Below are 19,726 nucleotides of genomic sequence, written 5' to 3'. Positions count from 1 at the left end.
GGTCCGAATGAAGAACCGATTCTGTCTGATGGCTACGTCTTGTTTAACTTTCATGATGAGACAGAAGATCAAGAAGATGGTGGAGCCCCTGACTTATGCCCGAGATATCTCTGTGAGACTGAGCGACAAACTGAAACGCCCGATTTCATTGGGGACTCCCGCGTATTTCAGAGAACTGACTGAAAAGATGGAGGACTTGCTAGTGGACTTGATGACGGAGAGAGACCTTGTAAATAGTTTGAATCACTGTTTGATGAACGAGGATGACTAAATGGTGTAGTGGTCAGCGCGTTGGGCTCATAACCCAAAGGTCCCAGGTTCGAATCCTGGTTTAGTCCTTTTTTGTATAAAAACAGTGATGTGAAAAATAAAAAATCATTTTTTGTCAGCATGGCGAGTGCGTGGTATAGCCTGTGCGAGCGCTGCGAGCTTTTATATGCCCAGTATGAAAGGAACGATCCCATTCCCTCGTTGATGGCGTTTGACCCCGAACAGGTGTTTTTGGAGACGCATGTCGAAGAGAACGTCTGGCGTTTCGTGGTCTTCATATTGTGGTTGAAACGACAACCCATGTCAATCCAGTGGTACTCCATCATAAGACGAGAACACCCCGAGCTGATTAGACAAGCGCTGTGCCGATTGTCGACATTATGAGTAAGAAAAAGAAGAAGGTGGATCGGTATGCCAATTTGCTGCGGGCCTACGAGGATCCCAGCGTCCCGGGAAGTCTGGGTGGCGTGACGCGTTTCGCCAAAGCCCGAGGCTTACCCATTGGACCGGTACGCCAGCGGTTGGAAGCCAGTTTGGGCTACACGCTTCACAAACCCACCCGTCGTCGTTTTCGTACGGTACCGGTCATGGTCTACGGTATGGACGAACAATGGGTGGCGGATCTCATCGAAGTGGGGAACATTGCCAAATCGAATCGAGGGTACAAGTACCTGTTGACGGTGATGGACGTGTTGTCCAAGTACGCTTGGGTGGAACCGGTCAAGTCCAAGACTGGTAAGGACGTGACAGCGGCCTTCGAAAAAAATTCTGAAACGCAGTGGTGGTAGGATCCCTCGCAAGTTGCAAACCGATGACGGGAAAGAATTTTACAACAGAACCTTTCAAGCCTTGATGACGCGAAAAGGCATTCGTCATTTTTCCACCAGCGGCGATACCAAAGCCAGTGTGATCGAACGATTCAATCGCACGTTGAAGAAACGCATGTACCGCTATTTTACGATCAAGAACACGTTCAGTTATTTACCCGTCTTGAAGGATTTGGTGTTGGGATACAACCGTTCCTACCACCGCAGTATCAAGATGGCACCCGAGAAAGTCGACCTGGGGAACGAAGAGCATGTGTGGAAGACGCTGTACGCGGATCGACTGCAAGCCAAACGCGTACCGCCCGAGTTGAAAGTGGGGGACCGGGTGCGATTGAATAAGAAATATCGCCTGTTCAAGAAAGGGTATTTACCCGGTTGGACTGAAGAAGTGTTCGTGGTGGCTCGTGTGGTGCCGGGTGTCATTCCTACCTATAAGATTAAAGAGTGGGACGGAACGCCTCTGAGTGGTACGTTTTACGCCCAGGATTTGCAGAAAGTGACGGTGAAGAGCGACGATCTGTTTCGTGTGGAAAAGATCGTCAAACGCAAAGGGAATAAAGTCTTGGTTCGGTGGAAAGGGTGGCCAAACAAATACGACACGTGGATTGAAAAAGGAGCCTTGGTCAAGGCGAGATGAAAGAGTTTTATGTCCAATTGATCAGCAGTTCCAGTACCACGGAATTCCCGTCCGATCAAGCCAACAGTTTCAAGAACCGTTTGCCTTACCAGATCCAATTGAAAGAGGAAGGATGGAAAGTGGGTTTGAGCAGTATTTCTTACCCACCCCCACCTTTACGACGTTATGAACAGTTGACTCACCGACCCCACCTCTTCGAAGACGATGACATCCTGTTACAATTTAAATGGAGCATGGAAACACAAACACAGAGTTCCGATGGTAGCTGGTTTCAACGACCCTACCGTAACAATTTTACTGTCAGGGGGTCTGATCTGCATGAGGACCGAGTCAAAGTCACGAGTGGAAAATCGCTCATGCGATATCTGGTGGCTCGTTACCAAGATCGTCTGACGCACTTCCTGGAAAATGAAAAAGAAAGTCTACGCGCTCCAGACGGGAAAAAGTACTACGTTGTGTTTCGTTGGGAAGGGAATTCCTTAATCATTGACAACAGCGATACCTTCCTCGATGAAACGGCTGCTGACACGGTGAGATTGCGTCCCAAAATATGGTTTGGACCTGAATTGGTCAAGAAACTCAAGTGGGTGGAAAAGACTGGAATTGCCGATTACAAATTGAGTCATCACGTGATTAAATTCTTCAAAGACGATGTGGTACCCGCTTTCGAACTCGATTGGAAGGATCAACACAACGCGCATTCCACGAATTTTTGGAACATCACGAGCAGAGGGTCCTTACAGCTCAGTCCCTACTGCAATTGGCGCTTCGACTATCTGGACGAGCTCTATGATCAGCACTATGGTGGTGACGTGACCGTCAGTGAGACGCTTCGTACGCCCCTGTATGTCTATTGCAACGTGGCGCAAAGTACTGTGATGGGGAATCAAGTCACCGATCTCTTGAGAGAAGTGCCGCACGATCCGAACCGCATGACCTTTGAACCCAAACACATTCAATATCTACCGGTTCGCAGCGATGTGTTTGACATTATCGAGACGCAGGTGGCCGAGAACGACGGAGAGTTGGTGAAATTTCCTGAGGGAGTGACGACGGTCACTTTGCATTTTAAACATGACGGATTTTTACGTGAGTCTACCGAGCCACAGTAGCAAGACCGAGTATCCCGAGAACAAATCCAATCATTTCAAGATTCGACTCCCTCATCCTTTGAAAATGGAAGGCGCCAATTGGAAAGTGGGACTCAGCAGTATCTCGTTACCAGACCCCAAGAGTCAAGTCCCTCCCTTGTTGCAAGGGGATGAGGTGATGTTTGAAGGCTATTGGTATGTGAGAGACACCGCACAACTGAACAACCGACACAATATCGATGGGGGGGATTTCAAGCCCGAACACCTTCGCGCGGACGATTTGTCGAATCTGTCAGGAGTGGAATTCATGAAGACCGTCAAGACTTTTTTTGACACCACCGTGATAGAAAAGAGGCTTCGAGCGGGTTACCTCTTCTCGGATCCAACGACCCATAAAAGCAATGTTTTGAATTTCCGATTCGAAGGCGACGATTTTGTCTTCGATAACACGGATATCAACAGGAGGATCCACAACGGTCATTCTTACCCCCAATTCTATGTCAACCTGGAACTGGGTATTGACATGGGATGGTTCAAGATGAATGGTAGAATTGTGGAGATTGGTCCCAATTTGTCCATGGAACTGAACACCAAAGAACTGAAAGTGCCAGCAGCCATCGACATCAGCCCACCACAGGGAACCCTATTGGGAATTGCATGGAAATGGCAAGAGAGTTAAATTGACCACCACCCTTAACTGGCGGTTCATCAACCTCAACACCTCGTTCAAGAACGTGACGGGCTCCACCTCGCGTTCGTTGATGGTGTATTCGGATGTGGGGACCAGTGGGGTGGTGGGGAATCAAGTCACGGATTTGTTACGAGAAGTGAACTACCAACGAGAGGGCAAAGGCTTCCAGTATTTTGAACCCCTCCATGTTCAATATATTCCGGTACGCAAAGATTACATCGACATTATCGAGACACAAGTCGCGGAGACCACTGGGGAATTGACGAAATCCGGAGCAGGTAATACCATCGTCACGCTACACTTCAAACAAGAATGAGAGGCGGTGCTTTGACGCGTTTCAAACCCGACGGTCAAATGGGACGGGGTTTCTTGCGAGACTTTTCAGGATCCAGTTTACGAGAAGGATGGCAAGGTTTAAAAAAGGGTGGACCCATGGGATTGCCTAACATTGCAGGTGGTATTCGAGGCGTGAAGGCTGGTGGGAGACGAGCCATTAAACGCAAAGCCTTGAGCGAAATCAACCGAGCCGCCAAACGCAAGTTGGACGACATTTTTGGAAAATGAATATGAATCCGATTTATTCGAGACGCGTTCGACGCATTCCTCCCATCGTCAGTGGGTTGACGCGAGGCAGAAGACTACAAAAGGGAGGCGCCTTCTTACCCCACCGCAGACGAGGTCTAGACCCCACTTGGGTACGGAGCGCTCTCAAGAGAAGACACCGACGAGGACCTAAACGACGACCATGACGGACATTGTCCCTCTCCCTGGTTCGGCGGGGGTTAAGAACCCCATGTTGAATTTGTTTCGGGTACCTCCCACGGATCTGAGTATCTCTAGCTATCGGATGGTACCCGTTCATCCTTTCACCACAGGTATCAACCCCATCGATTTTCAGATCGATCCTCAAGAAGATTACATCGATTTGTCTCGCAGTTACTTCGAACTGGAATGGAAATTGCAGAAAGCAGCGGGAGGCGATGCCGTGGCCGCCGAAAACACGTTTTTGGTCAACAACATTGCCCACTCCCTCTTCAAACAGATCAGTGTGCGACTCAATGGTACGCTCATCAGTCCTCAGACAGACACGTACCATTACAAAGCCTACATTGAAACCTTACTGAATTTTGACAGAGACGATGGAGACACCATCTTGAGACCTCAAGGCTGGTTCAATCACGTTGATGTGCCCGACACTTTGACAGCCACTCAACTGAATCTTGCACACAATGATTTCAAAGCGATGACCCCGGATAGACAAGACCTGGTGCGTGAACTCCGAGCCCAAGCCGTTGGCACTGACAGACAGACACGCGTTTACAGCTTCGTACCCCACATCGAAGTGTTTCACCTCAGCAAACTCTTGATACCCAATGTGCAGATTGGGATCCAAATGTACTTCAATTCACCGGCTGTATGGAGTTGGAAAATGGAGGGTGCTGTGGCCTTCCGTATTGATTCACGAGACATCAAAGTGAAATTGTATCTTTGCCAAGTCAGACTCAACCCGTCCGTCTACCGAGAATTGATGAATGACATGGGTAGTGGAAGAAATGTGGTGAGCTATCCCACGGTCAGAAGCGAGATCCGGACCTACAACATCACGCAAAACGAGTTACACTATGAAATCACCAACCCGTTCCAGAACCGGTTACCCAACATGCTAGTGGTGGGATTGGTGGCTTCCACAGCCTTCAACGGTGCCGCCGACGAGTATCCCTTCACCTTCCAGCAATTTAATCTGACCAGCATCAAACAATTGGTGAGAGGAGAAGCCTATCCCTATGAAGTCTTGGAATTGCTCCATACCAATGGAAGCAGAGACATGAGAGGCTATAGACAATTTCTACAAGCCACGGGAAGTTTGTGCAAGAGCAAAGGAAACATGGTGAGAGCCAAAGATTGGGGACGAGGGAAAGGATGTACGCTGTTTGTATTTGAGAACGCCGCCAACGGTTGCCTCAACAGTCCAGTGTTGAACCCCAAGCTGAGCGGTGAGTTGCGGTTGGTGTTCGACTTTGGAGCCGATCAAGGTGCCAACGTCACGGCCATCCTCTACGCCGAATTTGAAAATCTCTTGGAGATCAATAGCAACAAGACCGTGCAATACGACGTGTACCAAGTGTGATGGAAAAAGTCAGTTTGAACAATGTGCAGTTGGACGTGTTGGCTAGGAGTCAACCCAGTTTGAAACCCTATTTTTACGGTACGGTGGCTTGCGATCGTTTACCCGAGAAACCCCACAAGAAGGGACCCATGGGTTACATCGTCAACACGGATCCTCAAGGTCAACCGGGTCGGCATTGGATTGCACTATGGACGTGTCAGGACGTTTGCGAAATCATGGACAGTTACGCCCTACCCTTGGATACCTACCTGACCACGGAACCTTTACAGAGGTGGTTGGATCAACATTGGAGGTTTAACGTCCACAATGGCAAGAGTCTGCAATCGCTGTACAGTCAGAGTTGCGGCGATTACGCGTTGATGTTTTTGATCGATCGATCCAAAGGACATGACATGAACACGTTTCTACGTCGTTTCAGTCCACACGATTACGTACAAAATGATCATAAAGTGGGTCAAATGTTAAAAAAATTGATACACAAAGAGCTGAATTGGGAGCAAGTCTGTCGCTGTGATTACGAGCAAGACACGTGTACCTCTCGTTGCGGTGTAAGACATTTATTGTAATTAAAGTTTGAAAAAAATGTGAAGTCAAGGTGTCAAGACAAGTGCGTGTTGATTTATGGCTCCCGCGCCCAGGAAAGGGAATCCTGTCTGTCCGGACCTCACGCTTTTCCATAAGGGACCCATGCGGTTTATATATGAAACGCACTCCTTTTGTCTCATCCATATGGGACTCGACCATGGAACGACGTCAAGCCTTTCGATTCAACACGCCTTCCAGCATGATGGTGGTGGGTCCGTCGGGATCGGGTAAAACGGCGTTCACCACCTATTTATTGATGGACAATCTCGATCTGTTCGAGACCCCACCCAAACGCATTTATTACTGTTACGGTTCATGGCAAGACGGATTCAAACCCATGAAAGAGTATGGAGTGAAATTCCATCACGGCATTCCCGACTCGGATCTCTTACCCATCTGGTTTCCTAAGGGTGGCTTACTGGTGCTGGACGATTTGATGGAAGAAGGAGGGAACGACAAACGGGTCTTGGATCTCTTCACCAAAGATTCCCACCATCGCAACATCACAGTGATCTATTTATCGCAAGACATGTTTCCACCCGGTAAATTTTCCAAGAGCATCTCTAGAAATGCCCATTACATCGTGGGATTCAAGAACCCAAGAGATCAATTGGGGATGCGAAATTTACTGTTACAAGCCTTTCCGTCGCGATGGCAAGATGTGCAAGAGACCTTTCGAAAGGTGACCGACCGTCCGTTTGGGTATCTCTTGTTGGATTTACATCCCAAAAGCCGCGACGATGAGCGGATTCTAAGTCATGTGCTAAAAGAAGAGGGCTGCATGCGAATGCATCAGTTGAAGTGAAGATGCTGCGCAGTGAAGTCGAGTGGTTCCCGCGATTCCTAGCGATTTGCGAATCGCAATTGAAATACATGCATGAGCGCAATGTCGAGTGCGAACCCATGAGACAGATCTTACAGTGCAGCGGTAAACGCGATGTGCAAGCCGTTTTAAACGCATATAACCAAGAGAATTTCACCGATCACATTCAATATAAACTGCTGTTGGCCCAAAGACTGGTGGCTCGAGAAAAGAAATATACCGACCTTCTACAATGAGTACCTCTCCAGCTGGCGTGGGCACCTCACCCAGTCTCATCGCTCAAGCCTTACCTTCCCCTCTTTCACCACTGGAAGCCATCGACTTGAACTACGCTTACAACGACGACTTTTTGAGTCAGTACATTCAAAGTTTGAGTCCGGGCGTGGGTACGTCCACTAGGTCACCCCTACGGAATGCACCCCCCGCTGGTGCAGGGACCGCAGGACCCGTGGCTACCAGTACGCCACGACGCAGTCCCACAGCGAGTGTAGCAGGCGTCGGGGCGAGTCCTCCCCCAGCCCGAGCGGGGCCTTCGGGTCTAGACACGCGTCGAGACGTACCCGGTCGAGCTCCTACACCGCCTGGACGAGGGTATCTGGCTAGCACAACCACCGGTAGAGCCACCGTGGGATACAAGACACCAGCCGGACGAGGTCGAGGTGGTAAGGAACCCAGACGGGGTCGAGGTAGGAAGCAACCCAGACGGGGTCTAGGTGGTAGAGGTGGTAGAGGTGGCAGAGGTGGTAGAGCCGGTGCCGGAGGCGGTGGTGGTGGAGACGATGATGATGACGATGACGATGATGAAAGCAGTGCCGTTTCCACCCCCAGATCACGCATGGATCAAGACAGTTTACAACGTCAATTGCAAATGTTATTGAACGATCAGCGACAAACGGCTCGAGGACGACGTATCGCCGGTATCACCACCACCAACACCATCACGACCACCTACAAAGACGGAGGAAGACCCCAAGTGACCCGCAATTCGAGCAGTGTTTCGAACTGAATAGCCATGACCATCGATGTGAGTTTACTCAACGGGGCTTACAGAAACAGTGTGGAAGAGGAATCCTTGTCGCGATTGGATGGATTGTACAAATATTATCATCGACAATGGTGGTATCGGAAACAAATGTTTTATCATTTCAAAACGTGGTTCTGTTTTCTCAATGGACTGGCTTTACTCATGATGGCCTTGAGCATGATCATCGGCGTGCTTTGGGAACAACAACATGTCGTCGTGGCCATCTTGACCGCTTTAGGGACCTTGGTCAAGGGTTGGAATGATTTCAAGAATTTTTCCATCAAGATGGACATGAGTCGTTTTGCGTTCACCACGCATGAAACGACCTTGATCGAATTGAGAACCTACGTGCGCGGCTTTCCCTTGGACGAGTTCGAAAGCTTCCTCATCAAATTGCAAACCATGGACGATACCATCACCGATCTGACTCAACCCATCAAGGACACCTACGTCAAACGGTACGACCTGAAATTTCGTTACATTCCTTACCAAAAAGAGCATAAATTAGACGACCAAAGTCCATGAGGGTTCATTGTTCACCATGAAACAGAAGGGAGGTAACCTACCCACAGCCCTGCTCACCGCCGCGGGGACCGCGCTCATGATGAGAAGACGACGTCGGAAGAAGAAACAGAAGGGCGGTGTCCTACCTTTGGCTGCGTTGGTGCCGGCTGGCATTGCCCTGGGTAAAGCCGTGAGTTTGGGGGCGGCTTCCGGCGCAGCCAGTTACGGCGCCAAACGAGCCTTGCAAGCCGTCACCAAGAAGAAGCGAAAGAAACGACAAGGTGGAGGCAACATCTTTGCCAGTGCGGCCAAAATGGGCTACACTTTGGGAAAACGCAAGGATTACCAACGCATGGGTTTGACCGGCGCGGCTCAAAGCACCTATCGTCATCGCAAACAACCATGGCTCTATAAAAAGCGATGAATGAAAACCCCAAGTCATTCAATACCATGAATGTCTAATTGGAAGTACTCTACCAACACGTCATGGATCTTCAGTTTCGAGGGCAGAGACATTTGGACGACGTCATAGCCAGGTTAGAAAAACGCTACGGAAAATCGGGTCAAAAGACGCCTCAACCGACTGCATTCAAGAAAAACCCACCACCAACTATGGGAAGAAGACGGATCGCTCTTCAACCGGCTCCAACCGCTGTCCTTGACACCGGTGAGTTACCAGCCACGGTCACAACGCGCAGGAAACGCAAGAAAGCGCCCGCTATGCCCGCCCTTTCAGCCAAAGAAGATAGGAAAAGAAGAATGAAAAAGAGGCATTGGTACGAAGACAAGTTCGGAGATTTGAGTAAATTCGCCAAGACACCTCGAAAGAAAGCCAAGAGTCGAACCAAACCACCTGTCTGTTTTAATCGTAGAACCACCCTCTTGAGTTTATTGAAACGCATCCCAGCCGTCAAGACACCCTTGGCCAAGATGATAAAAGCTGGGTCTTGACTCCACTCACCATTCAAAACGATGGCAAGACGTCGACGTAAGCTCTCCAGGCTCTCACGGCGCAAGATACTGCAACGAGGTGGCGACATCTTCAGAGCAGCTGGCCCTATAGGTGGTATCACCAAGTTCATAGACAAGCAGGTTCAAAAGCACCGACCCAAGTTGGAACGCGCCATTCGGAAAATACCCTATCAATCTGCCCTCAAACCCGTCAAGAAAAAACGCAAGACCCCGTTCCGTGTTCCAGCGGGTGTCAAAGTGGTGGAGTCGATTCAGGGCATAAAAGACTTCACCCCTTCCTACCGACTCAGAAAGAGACGATGAATCGATTACGGCGACAACGCCCGTTCTTGACCAGCATTCTCCAAGAAGCCAATCGTTTCAAACGTCAAGAGATGTTGGAACACGCCAACGCCGACCAGATCAACGCGGTCAGTGAAATGGTCTTGAATCTGTTGAAAAAGAGAATTCCCGTCGAGCCTCAGACGCTTCGAAAACTTCAACGCCATAAGAACGTGTTGCGCGAAGTGGGGAAGCGCAGAAATTCCCTGAAGAGGAGGCGTCAACATCTGTTGGCTCAGACAGGGAGTGGATTCTGGCGAGGTTTGAATGAGTGTTACGAACATGTCGGGTCGAGACGCTGACGGTTACCCCTTGCAGGGCATCGACGTGGTGCCTGAACGCGTGAGCGAGAACCGAAAACTAGCCGAGATCAAAGACAACATGACCAAGCTCATTGGATTGTTACAAGAAGCCAATCACAGAGAAGAACAACTCAAGCTAGTTCAAGAGCGTCAGCATCGAAAATACAGAGCTCTCGAACAGGAATATTTGGCTTTAAAATACGGCAACGGGTGTGACGATTGCATACGAGTCCAAGACGACGTGGAAGACGTGATCATCCCCTGCCAGACCTGTGCCAAACCCAACGAGACCATCCAGAGTCTGCAATTGAAATTGGAAAAAGCCCGTCAAGAAGCAAGTTACTGGCAAGACTGTTTTGAAACCGCGTTGCAGTATGACGGAAGAAGTCATGATGGTGCCGGTCAGTGAATTCGAACGTTTGCAAGATTACTACAAAGGTCAGATTTCACAAAGCGCCGTGTTGAACAAAGCAGGGCGATTGGCGGCCGAAAAACAATTGATCTTGGGGAATCCCACCATTCCTGACGGGATGGCCGTCAAGATGGTCAAACCCTTGGCGCGTGAACAGACTCGATTGACCAAACGGATTCGGACAGGTAGTGCCCCACGGGCTGGCGTGGGTGCCCCTGCACCGGATGAAGAAGCCCTGGACAGTCCCTTGGAAAACTTGTTGAAACAAGTCATCCAAGGGCAAACCCCCGCCAGGATCAAGCAAGAAGTGTCCACACCCGCGGGTCCGTCGGGGATCAAACCCAAACCACGCAGACTCTTACCCGAAACACCCAAGACCATGAAAAAGCCTGCCTCCAGTGCTGGACCGAGTCGCATACCGCGACCCATATCCAGTGGCAAAAAGCCTAAATCGGGTGGTTTGAAACAAAGCGTGTTGAGCGGAGCCAAGAAAGGCTTTTTAAAGAGCATCGGTCTGGATCCTAAATCAATTGACACTGACGACGAAGAGGGTGGCTACAGCCCCAAGAAAGTCACCAAGAAACCTAAGAAGCGCAAACCCACAGCGGCCGAACGCCTGAAGCCTTGGGAAGAGTGGAAAAACCCCAGTAAACGACGTCTCAGCTATGGCAAGAACTAGAGCCAACAGGACCAGGACTCGCAAAAAGCAACGCGGTTATGGCTTCGACATTCAGAAACTGTTGGGCAAGACGGGCATCGAATTTCATTGGCCGGGCTATCAGTACATGGGACCGGGCACCAAACTGAAAAAACGACTGGCCCGAGGAGATCCTGGGATCAATCGTTTGGACCGACTCGCCAAACAACACGACATTGATTACAGTCGTGCTAAGAATCTGCAGGACAAGTGGAAGGCCGACACCAAGATGATCAAGGCCATTGACAGGTTACCCGGTAGGAAGACCATGACGGAAAGGGTGGTGAAACGAATCATGCAAGCCAAGAAACGTTTGAAACTGTAACTTTATTGAATCATGTTGAAATTAAAAGATACATGTGTTTTGACTTATGGTTTATTCTTCTTTTCGGCACGATAATAAACCATCCTGAAATTATTATAGATCCCCTTCTCCACGCGATCGTAAAAATAACTGCGGTTGGCAAGGGCCACTATGTTGGAAGTACGCTCTTTCCCAAACATAGAGGCAAAGCCTTGACACTCTGGGCAGTGGGGACAGCGGCAGGTCTTAACCAGACAAGACCGTCTGACCACCTCCCCATCCTGGATGGCACACTCCAGCAAGTGATCCAAAAAGTGGTGGAAGGCATCCCCTTTCTGATCCCTCTCCACGCGCAGATCATAGCGGGAACGCATCTCGGAGAGGTTGTTGTAGGTTAGACCCAGGGACAAGCGGGCAGCCACATCCTCCCACTCGCAGAACACGCTTTTCTCCAGAGGCACCCAAAAGGCCAGACCCGTCAAAAAGACGCGATGACTCACATGACGTAGGGCGTTCAACCCGGGCACGTTGGCAGCCACGCGTAGCCAATGGATCTCCTTCTGGGTCATGGGAATGCGCGAGACCACCTGATGTTTCAGGAAACACAGATCAACGAGATCCATGTCCTTCTCCGTGAAGTGATCCTTCTGTACGATGTGATTATGGGCAAAGGTCTCAATACGGCATTTGGGACACACCAAGTGCGTTCCATTGGGTGGTCTCACTAGACATGAGTTATGTACCCCCTCTTTGCAACATTCCAACATGAAGAGCTTTTCACCGTCTTTCATCTCGGAACTGGAACACACCACACATTTGATCGAATGATCGACAGGATTAAAGGCAGCCATTTTGTTCTGCAAAAAACATTTTATTTTACATTATCGCCTTTTACAAGTGGGACATGTGTCCATTCCCCTGGTGGGAAGACGCCCTATCAACCAGGATAAATAAAGGATTTAATATGATTACAGCGCTTGATGGCTACATCCAATTCAAAGGCCAAAAAGACACTCAACTCACGACCTTCTACATTCACATATCTCCCAAACCATCTCTTACATCCATGCGGGCATGGAACGAGTAAAGGTTTGCTGTACACCCAACCTAGTCCCCATGTTGTTTTCAAGGTATGGAACTGTCTAATCTCCTCGCATAGTTCCTTTCTTTTACTACTCCTCTCCTCATCCAAATATTCTTGTCTGATTTTCAAGTTCAAAATTTTCAAACTAATGTGCCAGGGTAATATATCCCAATAGCTGTCAACGTCTTCACTTAATTTCACTTTAGCCTTCACATCCATTTGCTAAGGAAAAAGAGGGTTAAATTTCGTTTAATTTCACGCAAGTACACTTGTTGCAAACAATTACCCACTAACACCGATCGACCGTTATAATAGACGAACACTTTTTCATGATAGATGACGTCAAATGTGACACGCCCATCCTTCCAATTCATTCCGTTACAAATATGACAACGAAAAGGTTGACATCGCACGTGACCTAGGTCCCATTCACGTTTGACGCGATGATAGGTTCGAATCATTTCACACAACTCTTTTTGTCGGTCCGACACCATGTCCAATCGTTCCTGCCCCAGCCTCAAATCAAGAATGTACGATTGAATTTCGGGTGGTAGATAATCCCAATGACTTGTCATTCTAGAACAAAAACAAAATAACCTCTCTCATTCAATATGTTGCGCCTAGCAACCGTCAAGTTACTTGCCGCCTGTTTCAAGGAGTAACCTAACAACACCCTATGTTCGCGATAATGTCCATATACTCTCGCATGAAAAGCCATACATAGACTACAATAGTGAGGCTCACACCTCAAATGTCCTATACTCCATTTCTCTTTCAAATAATGGTATAATCTCATTTCTTCGCATAATCTCTTTCGCGGCGCCGTCAAGACATCCATTCGTTCCCGTTTATATTTTAAGTCCACAATGTAACATTGGATTTCAGGTGGAAGACGATCCCAATGACTGATCATAGCTAAAAAAACAAACGTTTATAGCCTTTAAGAGCACAGTTCACATTCATTCGCAACTCTTTCAAATGCATCTCCCTCAAAAAGCCCAACTGCTCTTCCGCAAACAAACAGTCAATGTCCCGCAGCACCGCATCAATAAAACCTGACAGATTCCGCAAGTCATTGTATAATAAACTCGCGCCATTTTCTTTCTCACGCTCCTTCCACTCATTCACCCACTGCATCAAAGTAGTCATCTTTCGATGGCATCGATTCAACGTATCCATTGTTAACTCACCTATTTCTTTAAATGGTGGCAAACTTCAATCACGACAATACCAATCACAGTCAGCGCAAGTAGGTCCACCTCCAAAGTAATCTTCGTCAACGGTAAACTCACTTCAAGCTTCATCAGTCGAGGCACCACCGTCAAGGCGCCCCATTTTTATACACGCGGAATTAAGACACGTGATGTGACGTCACCAGAGGGGGATGGGGGTATCCCCCCACTCCTACGTCATTAAAAAAGGTGGGAACCACCACCCTATAAAACGGTGATCCCTCCCACTCATGCTTCGATGGTCTAGCGGTTAAGACGTCGCGTTGTGGCCGCGAAGACTCAGGTTCGATTCCTGGTCGGGGCAATTTTTTTCACGTGTTGAAAAAGTACTTTTTTCCCATTGGTGGACTCACACCATTAAAACCAATGAGACTTTGATCCTCCCATCAGTCTCACCATGTTTCGCTTCCCGAGAGACGATTTCGACCTGGATGATGAAGAAGACAACGCCCTCTTAGCCCAACATTTGGATGACATTGAACAAGGTTTTGATTTTCTCTTAACGCCTCACTTGGATCGACGCGTTCGCCATTTAGGCGTCAGACATCGAAATTATGTGGGACGGTTAATGCAGCGCGGCGGTGCTGCACCTCTCCCGACACGCTCACGACAACTCTTACCGCGTCAAATAGAACAAGCCCTCCAACGCGCCATACGAGACCAAATCATCCAAGATCCCGAAGTCGATCGCAACGATCACTTTCTCATCAACATCAATTCCAACCGATTGAGACACTCCTATCACTCGGCTCGCATGCGTGTCCGAGAATGGATGGACAATGATCTCAGAGCCCAAGAAATCATGCAACAAATTTCCAAGATGTTAAACTCCAACGAACAGTTCCGATTGGATGACACCTTCTCGTTACACATTTCACATATCCGAGATCCCGGCCGAGGTAGCGGTAAACAGCGACTTCGAAAAGCCAGCTTAGCCCTCGACAAGCTACTCGATCACAAAAAGTGCGTCATCCAAATCAACAACGAGGACGAACTCTGTTGTGCACGTGCCCTGGTCACCATGCAAGCCTACTGCGATGTAGGTAGTCGACATCCCCACTACGTCAACCTACGGCGAGGTAAACCCGCTCAAGCCAGAAAGGCCAAGGCACTCCATCAAGCTGCGGGTGTCCCCGAAGGACCTTGTGGCATCACCGAACTCCACACCTTCCAGCGCCATCTCACTGATTATCAGATCGTGGTGCTTTCCCTGGATCATAATTATCAAATCATTTTCAAAGGTCCGCCACGCGAGAAACAACTCATCCTCATCAAAGTGGGTGAACATTACCACGGCTGTCATTCCATTTCCGCCTTCTTAGGACAAAATAACTTTTGCATCGAGTGTGAGAAAAGCTACCAGACCAATGACATCCATCATCATCCCTGCCGCGGTAAGAAATGTCCCGCCTGCTGTCAAACTTAGTGTGAAGATCATCGTCGCGCCAGCGATACCACACACACCTGCCCTCGTTGTCACCGTACCTTCTTCGGAGAACAGTGCTTGACCAATCATCACACTTACTCCAAGACGGACGGCACCAAAGCCAACGCCGCCAAAAAAAATCAAAAATGTCTGCAGTTCCCTACGCAAGTGTCCTCGGTGCAACAGATTACTCAGACCTCGCGAAATGGAAACGCGTCACGTGTGTGGCACCGCCGAATGTCCCTCTTGCAAGGAGTATCACAATCTCTACCGACACCAATGCTTCATTCAGAATCCCACCAAGTTAGAAGAAAAGCGAACATTACTGAAATCCAGAAAACGCAAAGTGGACGGTTCGCAGAGCGTACACACCAAAGACCATCTCTTCGTCTACTGGGACAGCGAAACCATGCAAGACACGGGTGTCCACGTCCCCAACCTAGTGTGCGCCGCCACCTCCAACCGCGAGGAACTCTTTCATTTTGAAGGCACCACCTGCATTCGAGATTTCCTGGATTGGTTGAGAGCTTTAGCACAGGATTGTACCCTCACCGTCCTAGCCCACAATTCCCAAGGGTTCGATTCTTACTTGATACTGAATGAACTCTACCAACAATACGTCGTGCCCGAGCAAGTGGTCAACGGCGCCAAGATTATGTCTTTGTCCATCAATGCAGGAGACATTGTTTTCAAAGATTCTCTCTGCTTCTTTCAAATGCCATTGGCCAATTTTCCCAAAGCCTTCGGACTGGTTGAACAAAAGAAAGGTTTCTTCCCCCACTTCTTTAACACCCCAGACCATCAGGATTACGTGGGACCTCTACCCGACAAAGAACATTACGACCCCCAAGGCATGTCCACCGAACGCGCGCAAGAGTTCGAACGCTGGTATGCCCAACAACTCGCCGAGCCCGACTTGATCTTCGATTTCCAAGCAGAACTCGTGGCCTACTGCGAATCCGACGTGCTCCTCCTCAAAGGGGCCTGCGAAGTGTTCTGCCAAGAATTCGAAGCCATCAGCGGCTTCAATCCTCTCCAACACTGTCTCACCATCGCCTCCGCCTGCAATCTCCTCTACCGCACCAAACACATGCCAGAACGCACCATCGCTTCGGAACCCATCAGTGGATGGCATAGACAAGGCAAACAGCATTCCCTCGCGTCCCTGGAATGGTTAACCTACATGAACCGACAACCCGATCACCACATTCGACACGCCCTTAACGGAGGGGAACACGTGATCCTACGCGGAGACAAAACCTTCTTCGTGGATGGGTACGATGACGTCACTCGTACCGTGTACGAATTTCACGGTTGCTTCTGGCACGGGTGTCCCAAGTGTTACCCGGACCGCGACCGCACGCGTCACAAAATGTGCGATCAGACCATGCGCGATGTTTACGAAGCCACTAAACTCAAAGAAGCGAGTCTCTTGGCCGCGGGCTACCATGTCGTGGTCATGTGGCAATGCGAATGGGACCAACTCAAGCAAGACGATGAATACCTGCGGAACCTTGTAAAATCTTTCGACCTGGTCCCCAGACTCAAACCCAGAGACGCGTTCTACGGCGGACGCACCAACGCCATCAAACTTTACCATCAAGCGGAACACGGAGAAAAGGTACATTACCTGGATTTCACCTCCCTCTACCCCTGGACCAACAAAAACTGTCCCTACCCCGTGGGTCATCCTGCCATCATCAGTCAACCCGAAGGCACCGACATCTCCAGTTACTTTGGTCTGGTCAAATGCAAGATCCTACCACCCTTTGGGTTGTATCATCCCGTCTTACCCCACCGCAGTGGGGGTAAACTCACCTTTCCACTGTGCAGAACGTGCGTGGAAACCGAGCAACCCAAACCGCTGACCGAACGCAGTCATCGCTGCGTCCACAACGAGCAAGAGCGATGTCTGGTGGGCACGTGGCCCACCCCCGAATTGCAAGAAGCCCTTCATCAAGGGTACGTTATCCAATACGTCTACGAAATTTGGCACTTCCCGCGCAATTCCAACGACTTGTTCTCTTCCTACGTGAACACCTTTCTCAAGATCAAGCAAGAAGCCAGCGGCTGGCCCGATTGGGTGGGTGACGATGCGGTCAAACGTCAGCAGTACCTCGACGACTACCTAGCCAAAGAAGGTATTCAACTCGAAGCGGACAAAATTCAAAAAAATCCCGGTCGGCGGTCTCTGGCCAAAATGATGCTCAACAGCTTCTGGGGCAAGTACGGGCAACAAGGGAACAAGAGTCAAGTCGAAGCCATTTCGTCGTCCGCCAGGCTTCATGCCCTCCTGACCGATGACAGTCGAGAAATTCAAACCCTTCGTGTCATGAACGATGAGATGATCGAATTGGTGTACAAACACGTCCAAGACGAAGAAGCCGTTCAAGTCAACATCAACATTTTCGTGGCCTGCTTCACCACCTGTTGGGTCAGACTCAAACTCTACCGAGAAGGACTCAGTCAACTCCAACCCCACCAAGTCCTGTACTTCGACACAGACTCCATCATCTTCTCGCATCGAGAAGGGCAACCCATGCCACCCTTAGGCGATCATCTCGGTCAATTCACCAGCGAATTCAAACCAGATACTCACATCGTGGAGTTTGCGGCCGCTGGCCCTAAGAATTACGGTTACCAAACCAACGACGGTAAAGTCGAATGCAAGGTACGCGGTTTCACTCTCAACACACGTGGGCAAGCCCAATTGAACTTTGACCTGTTAAAAGAAAACGTCATCCGCGAAGTCACCGAACCCCGCGAAGAACCACGGGAAATCAGCGTACACAATCCACACAAGATTAAACGCAATGTCCAAACCAAAACATTAGAAACGATCGAAGAAACCAAACGATAAAAAGTCGTCTTCGACAAACGCGTCGTGGATCCACACACTTTCCTCTCGTATCCTTACGGATACACCCGAGCCCACATCGACGACACCGACATGGATAATGTCAATCATTTACTAGAATTGTAAATAAAATTTGAAAATATGATCACGTGGTCTGTCGTCACTTCCGCTCCCCAGACCCTCACGGCCTACCACTTCCGGTCCCCAGACCCTCACGTCCTCGCGTCCAACCCCGCGCGGCCACCTTTTGGCCGAGCTCACCCCAGACCTCGCTAAAAAGCATTAGTGCAACCGCTGACCTGAGCCGAAAATCCTGCACGCTGATTGGTCTAGACGCGTCACGTGTCCCAAATAACGCGCTCTGATTGGTTGGGTCTCAAACCGCTCCCCTATACTACTCCCGGAGGTTGGCGAATAATTTAAAAACCCGGGGACGTTAAACTAACTCCCGATGACCTTGGTTTGCAGTTTAATGAACACAGCAAAACATTCTGAACGCTCATCTTCGAGCTTCAGGGCCGAAATATAGCCCTACTTAAATTTAAGACTGAAAGAATAGCCGAGAGCCCGTTACGCGCATCGTGATTTTCATCAACTTCGGCGCCATTTCCTGGAATTTGGAGAATATTTTCCAGTGCCGGGGACTCTAAACTAACTCCTAATGGCCTTGGTTTGCAGTGAAAGGGACACAGCAAAGCTTTTTGAACGCTCACTTTCGAGCTTGTGGGCCTAAATATAGCCACACTTCACTTTAAGACTGAAACAGTAGCCGAGACCGCGTTACGCGCATCGTGATTTTGATCAACTTCTGCTCGCTTTCCTGGAACTTAGGGAATATTTTCCAGTCCCGGGAACTCTAAAATAACTCCTGATGCCCATGGTTTGCAGTGAAATTCACACAGCACAAGTTTTTTAACGCACACTTTCGAGCTTCTAGGCCGAAATATAGTCCCACATCACTTACGACTTAAAGAGTAGCCGAGACCGGCGTGCGCGCATCGTGATTTTGACCAACTTCGGGTCGATATTTCGGAACTTGGGGGATATTTTCCAGTCCCAGGGACTCTAAACTAACTCTTGATGGCCTTGGTTTGCAGTGAAATGGAGACAGCAAAACTTTTTGAACACTCACCTTCAAGCTTCTGGGCCGAAATATAGCCCCCCTTTTGTTTTATTACTGAAAAAGTAGCCGAGACCGCCTTACGCGCATCGTGATTTTGACAAACTTCGGGTGGATTTCCCGGAACTTGGGGAATATTTTCCAGTCCCTTGGACGCTAAACTAGGTGCCGATGGCCTTGTTTTGCAGTGAAATGGACACAGCAAAGCTTTTTGAACGCTCACTTTCGAGCTTGTGGGCCGAAATATAGCCATACTTCACTTTAAGACTGAAACAGTAGCCGAGACCACGTTACGCGCATCGTGATTTTGATCAACTTCGGCTCGATTTCCCGGAACTTGCCAAATATTTTCCAGTCCCGGGGACTCTAAACTAACTCGTGCTGGTCTTGGTTTGCAGTGAAACGGAAACAGAAAAAGT

The 19,726-nt window shown here is 49.2% G+C and overlaps 3 protein-coding genes, 1 non-coding gene and 1 pseudogene across 4 annotated transcripts; all 5 read left to right on the top strand.

Annotated features, from left to right (window-relative positions):
* The first annotated feature begins 265 nt into the window (after nt 1-265).
* On the top strand, nt 266-338 carry Trnam-cau (transfer RNA methionine (anticodon CAU)). Its single transcript has one exon. It is a non-coding gene; the product is annotated as a tRNA-Met (tRNA).
* Nucleotides 339-4,975: 4,637 nt separating this feature from the next.
* LOC145482429 (uncharacterized protein F54H12.2-like) lies at nt 4,976-5,644 on the top strand. Its single transcript, XM_081461052.1, has one exon. The coding sequence runs from the start codon at nt 5,045-5,047 to the stop codon at nt 5,642-5,644; it is 600 nt and encodes a 199-aa protein (XP_081317178.1). The 5' UTR covers nt 4,976-5,044.
* A 700-nt stretch (nt 5,645-6,344) lies between these two features.
* Nucleotides 6,345-7,055, top strand: LOC145482422 (uncharacterized). Its single transcript, XM_081461048.1, has one exon. The coding sequence runs from the start codon at nt 6,345-6,347 to the stop codon at nt 7,032-7,034; it is 690 nt and encodes a 229-aa protein (XP_081317174.1). The 3' UTR covers nt 7,035-7,055.
* Nucleotides 7,056-15,535: 8,480 nt separating this feature from the next.
* On the top strand, nt 15,536-17,462 carry LOC145464736 (uncharacterized). The gene is made up of 2 exons (XM_081448525.1): nt 15,536-17,292; nt 17,381-17,462. Exons 1-2 carry the CDS (start codon nt 15,536-15,538, stop codon nt 17,460-17,462), a joined length of 1,839 nt encoding a protein of 612 aa, XP_081304651.1.
* LOC145482415 (uncharacterized) lies at nt 16,870-18,575 on the top strand (annotated as a pseudogene).
* Nucleotides 18,576-19,726: the final 1,151 nt, after the last annotated feature.

Source organism: Orbicella franksi, chromosome 1, assembly GCF_964199315.1.
Source record: "Orbicella franksi chromosome 1, jaOrbFran1.1, whole genome shotgun sequence".
NCBI lineage: Eukaryota > Metazoa > Cnidaria > Anthozoa > Scleractinia > Merulinidae > Orbicella > Orbicella franksi.
Note: the sequence above shows the minus strand (reverse complement) of the source record. Positions and strands in the feature narration are given on the sequence as shown.

Excerpts from the sequence above, each read along its gene's own strand:
- LOC145482429 (XM_081461052.1), top strand. The coding sequence starts at position 5,045 with ATGAATGACATGGGTAGTGGAAGAAATGTGGTGAGCTATCCCACGGTC.
- LOC145482422 (XM_081461048.1), top strand. The coding sequence starts at position 6,345 with ATGAAACGCACTCCTTTTGTCTCATCCATATGGGACTCGACCATGGAA.
- LOC145464736 (XM_081448525.1), top strand. The coding sequence starts at position 15,536 with ATGGAAACGCGTCACGTGTGTGGCACCGCCGAATGTCCCTCTTGCAAG. Across the intron at positions 17,293-17,380 it reads CAAGAAGCCCTTCATCAAGG|ATCAAGCAAGAAGCCAGCGG; the intron begins GTACGTTATCCA and ends ACCTTTCTCAAG.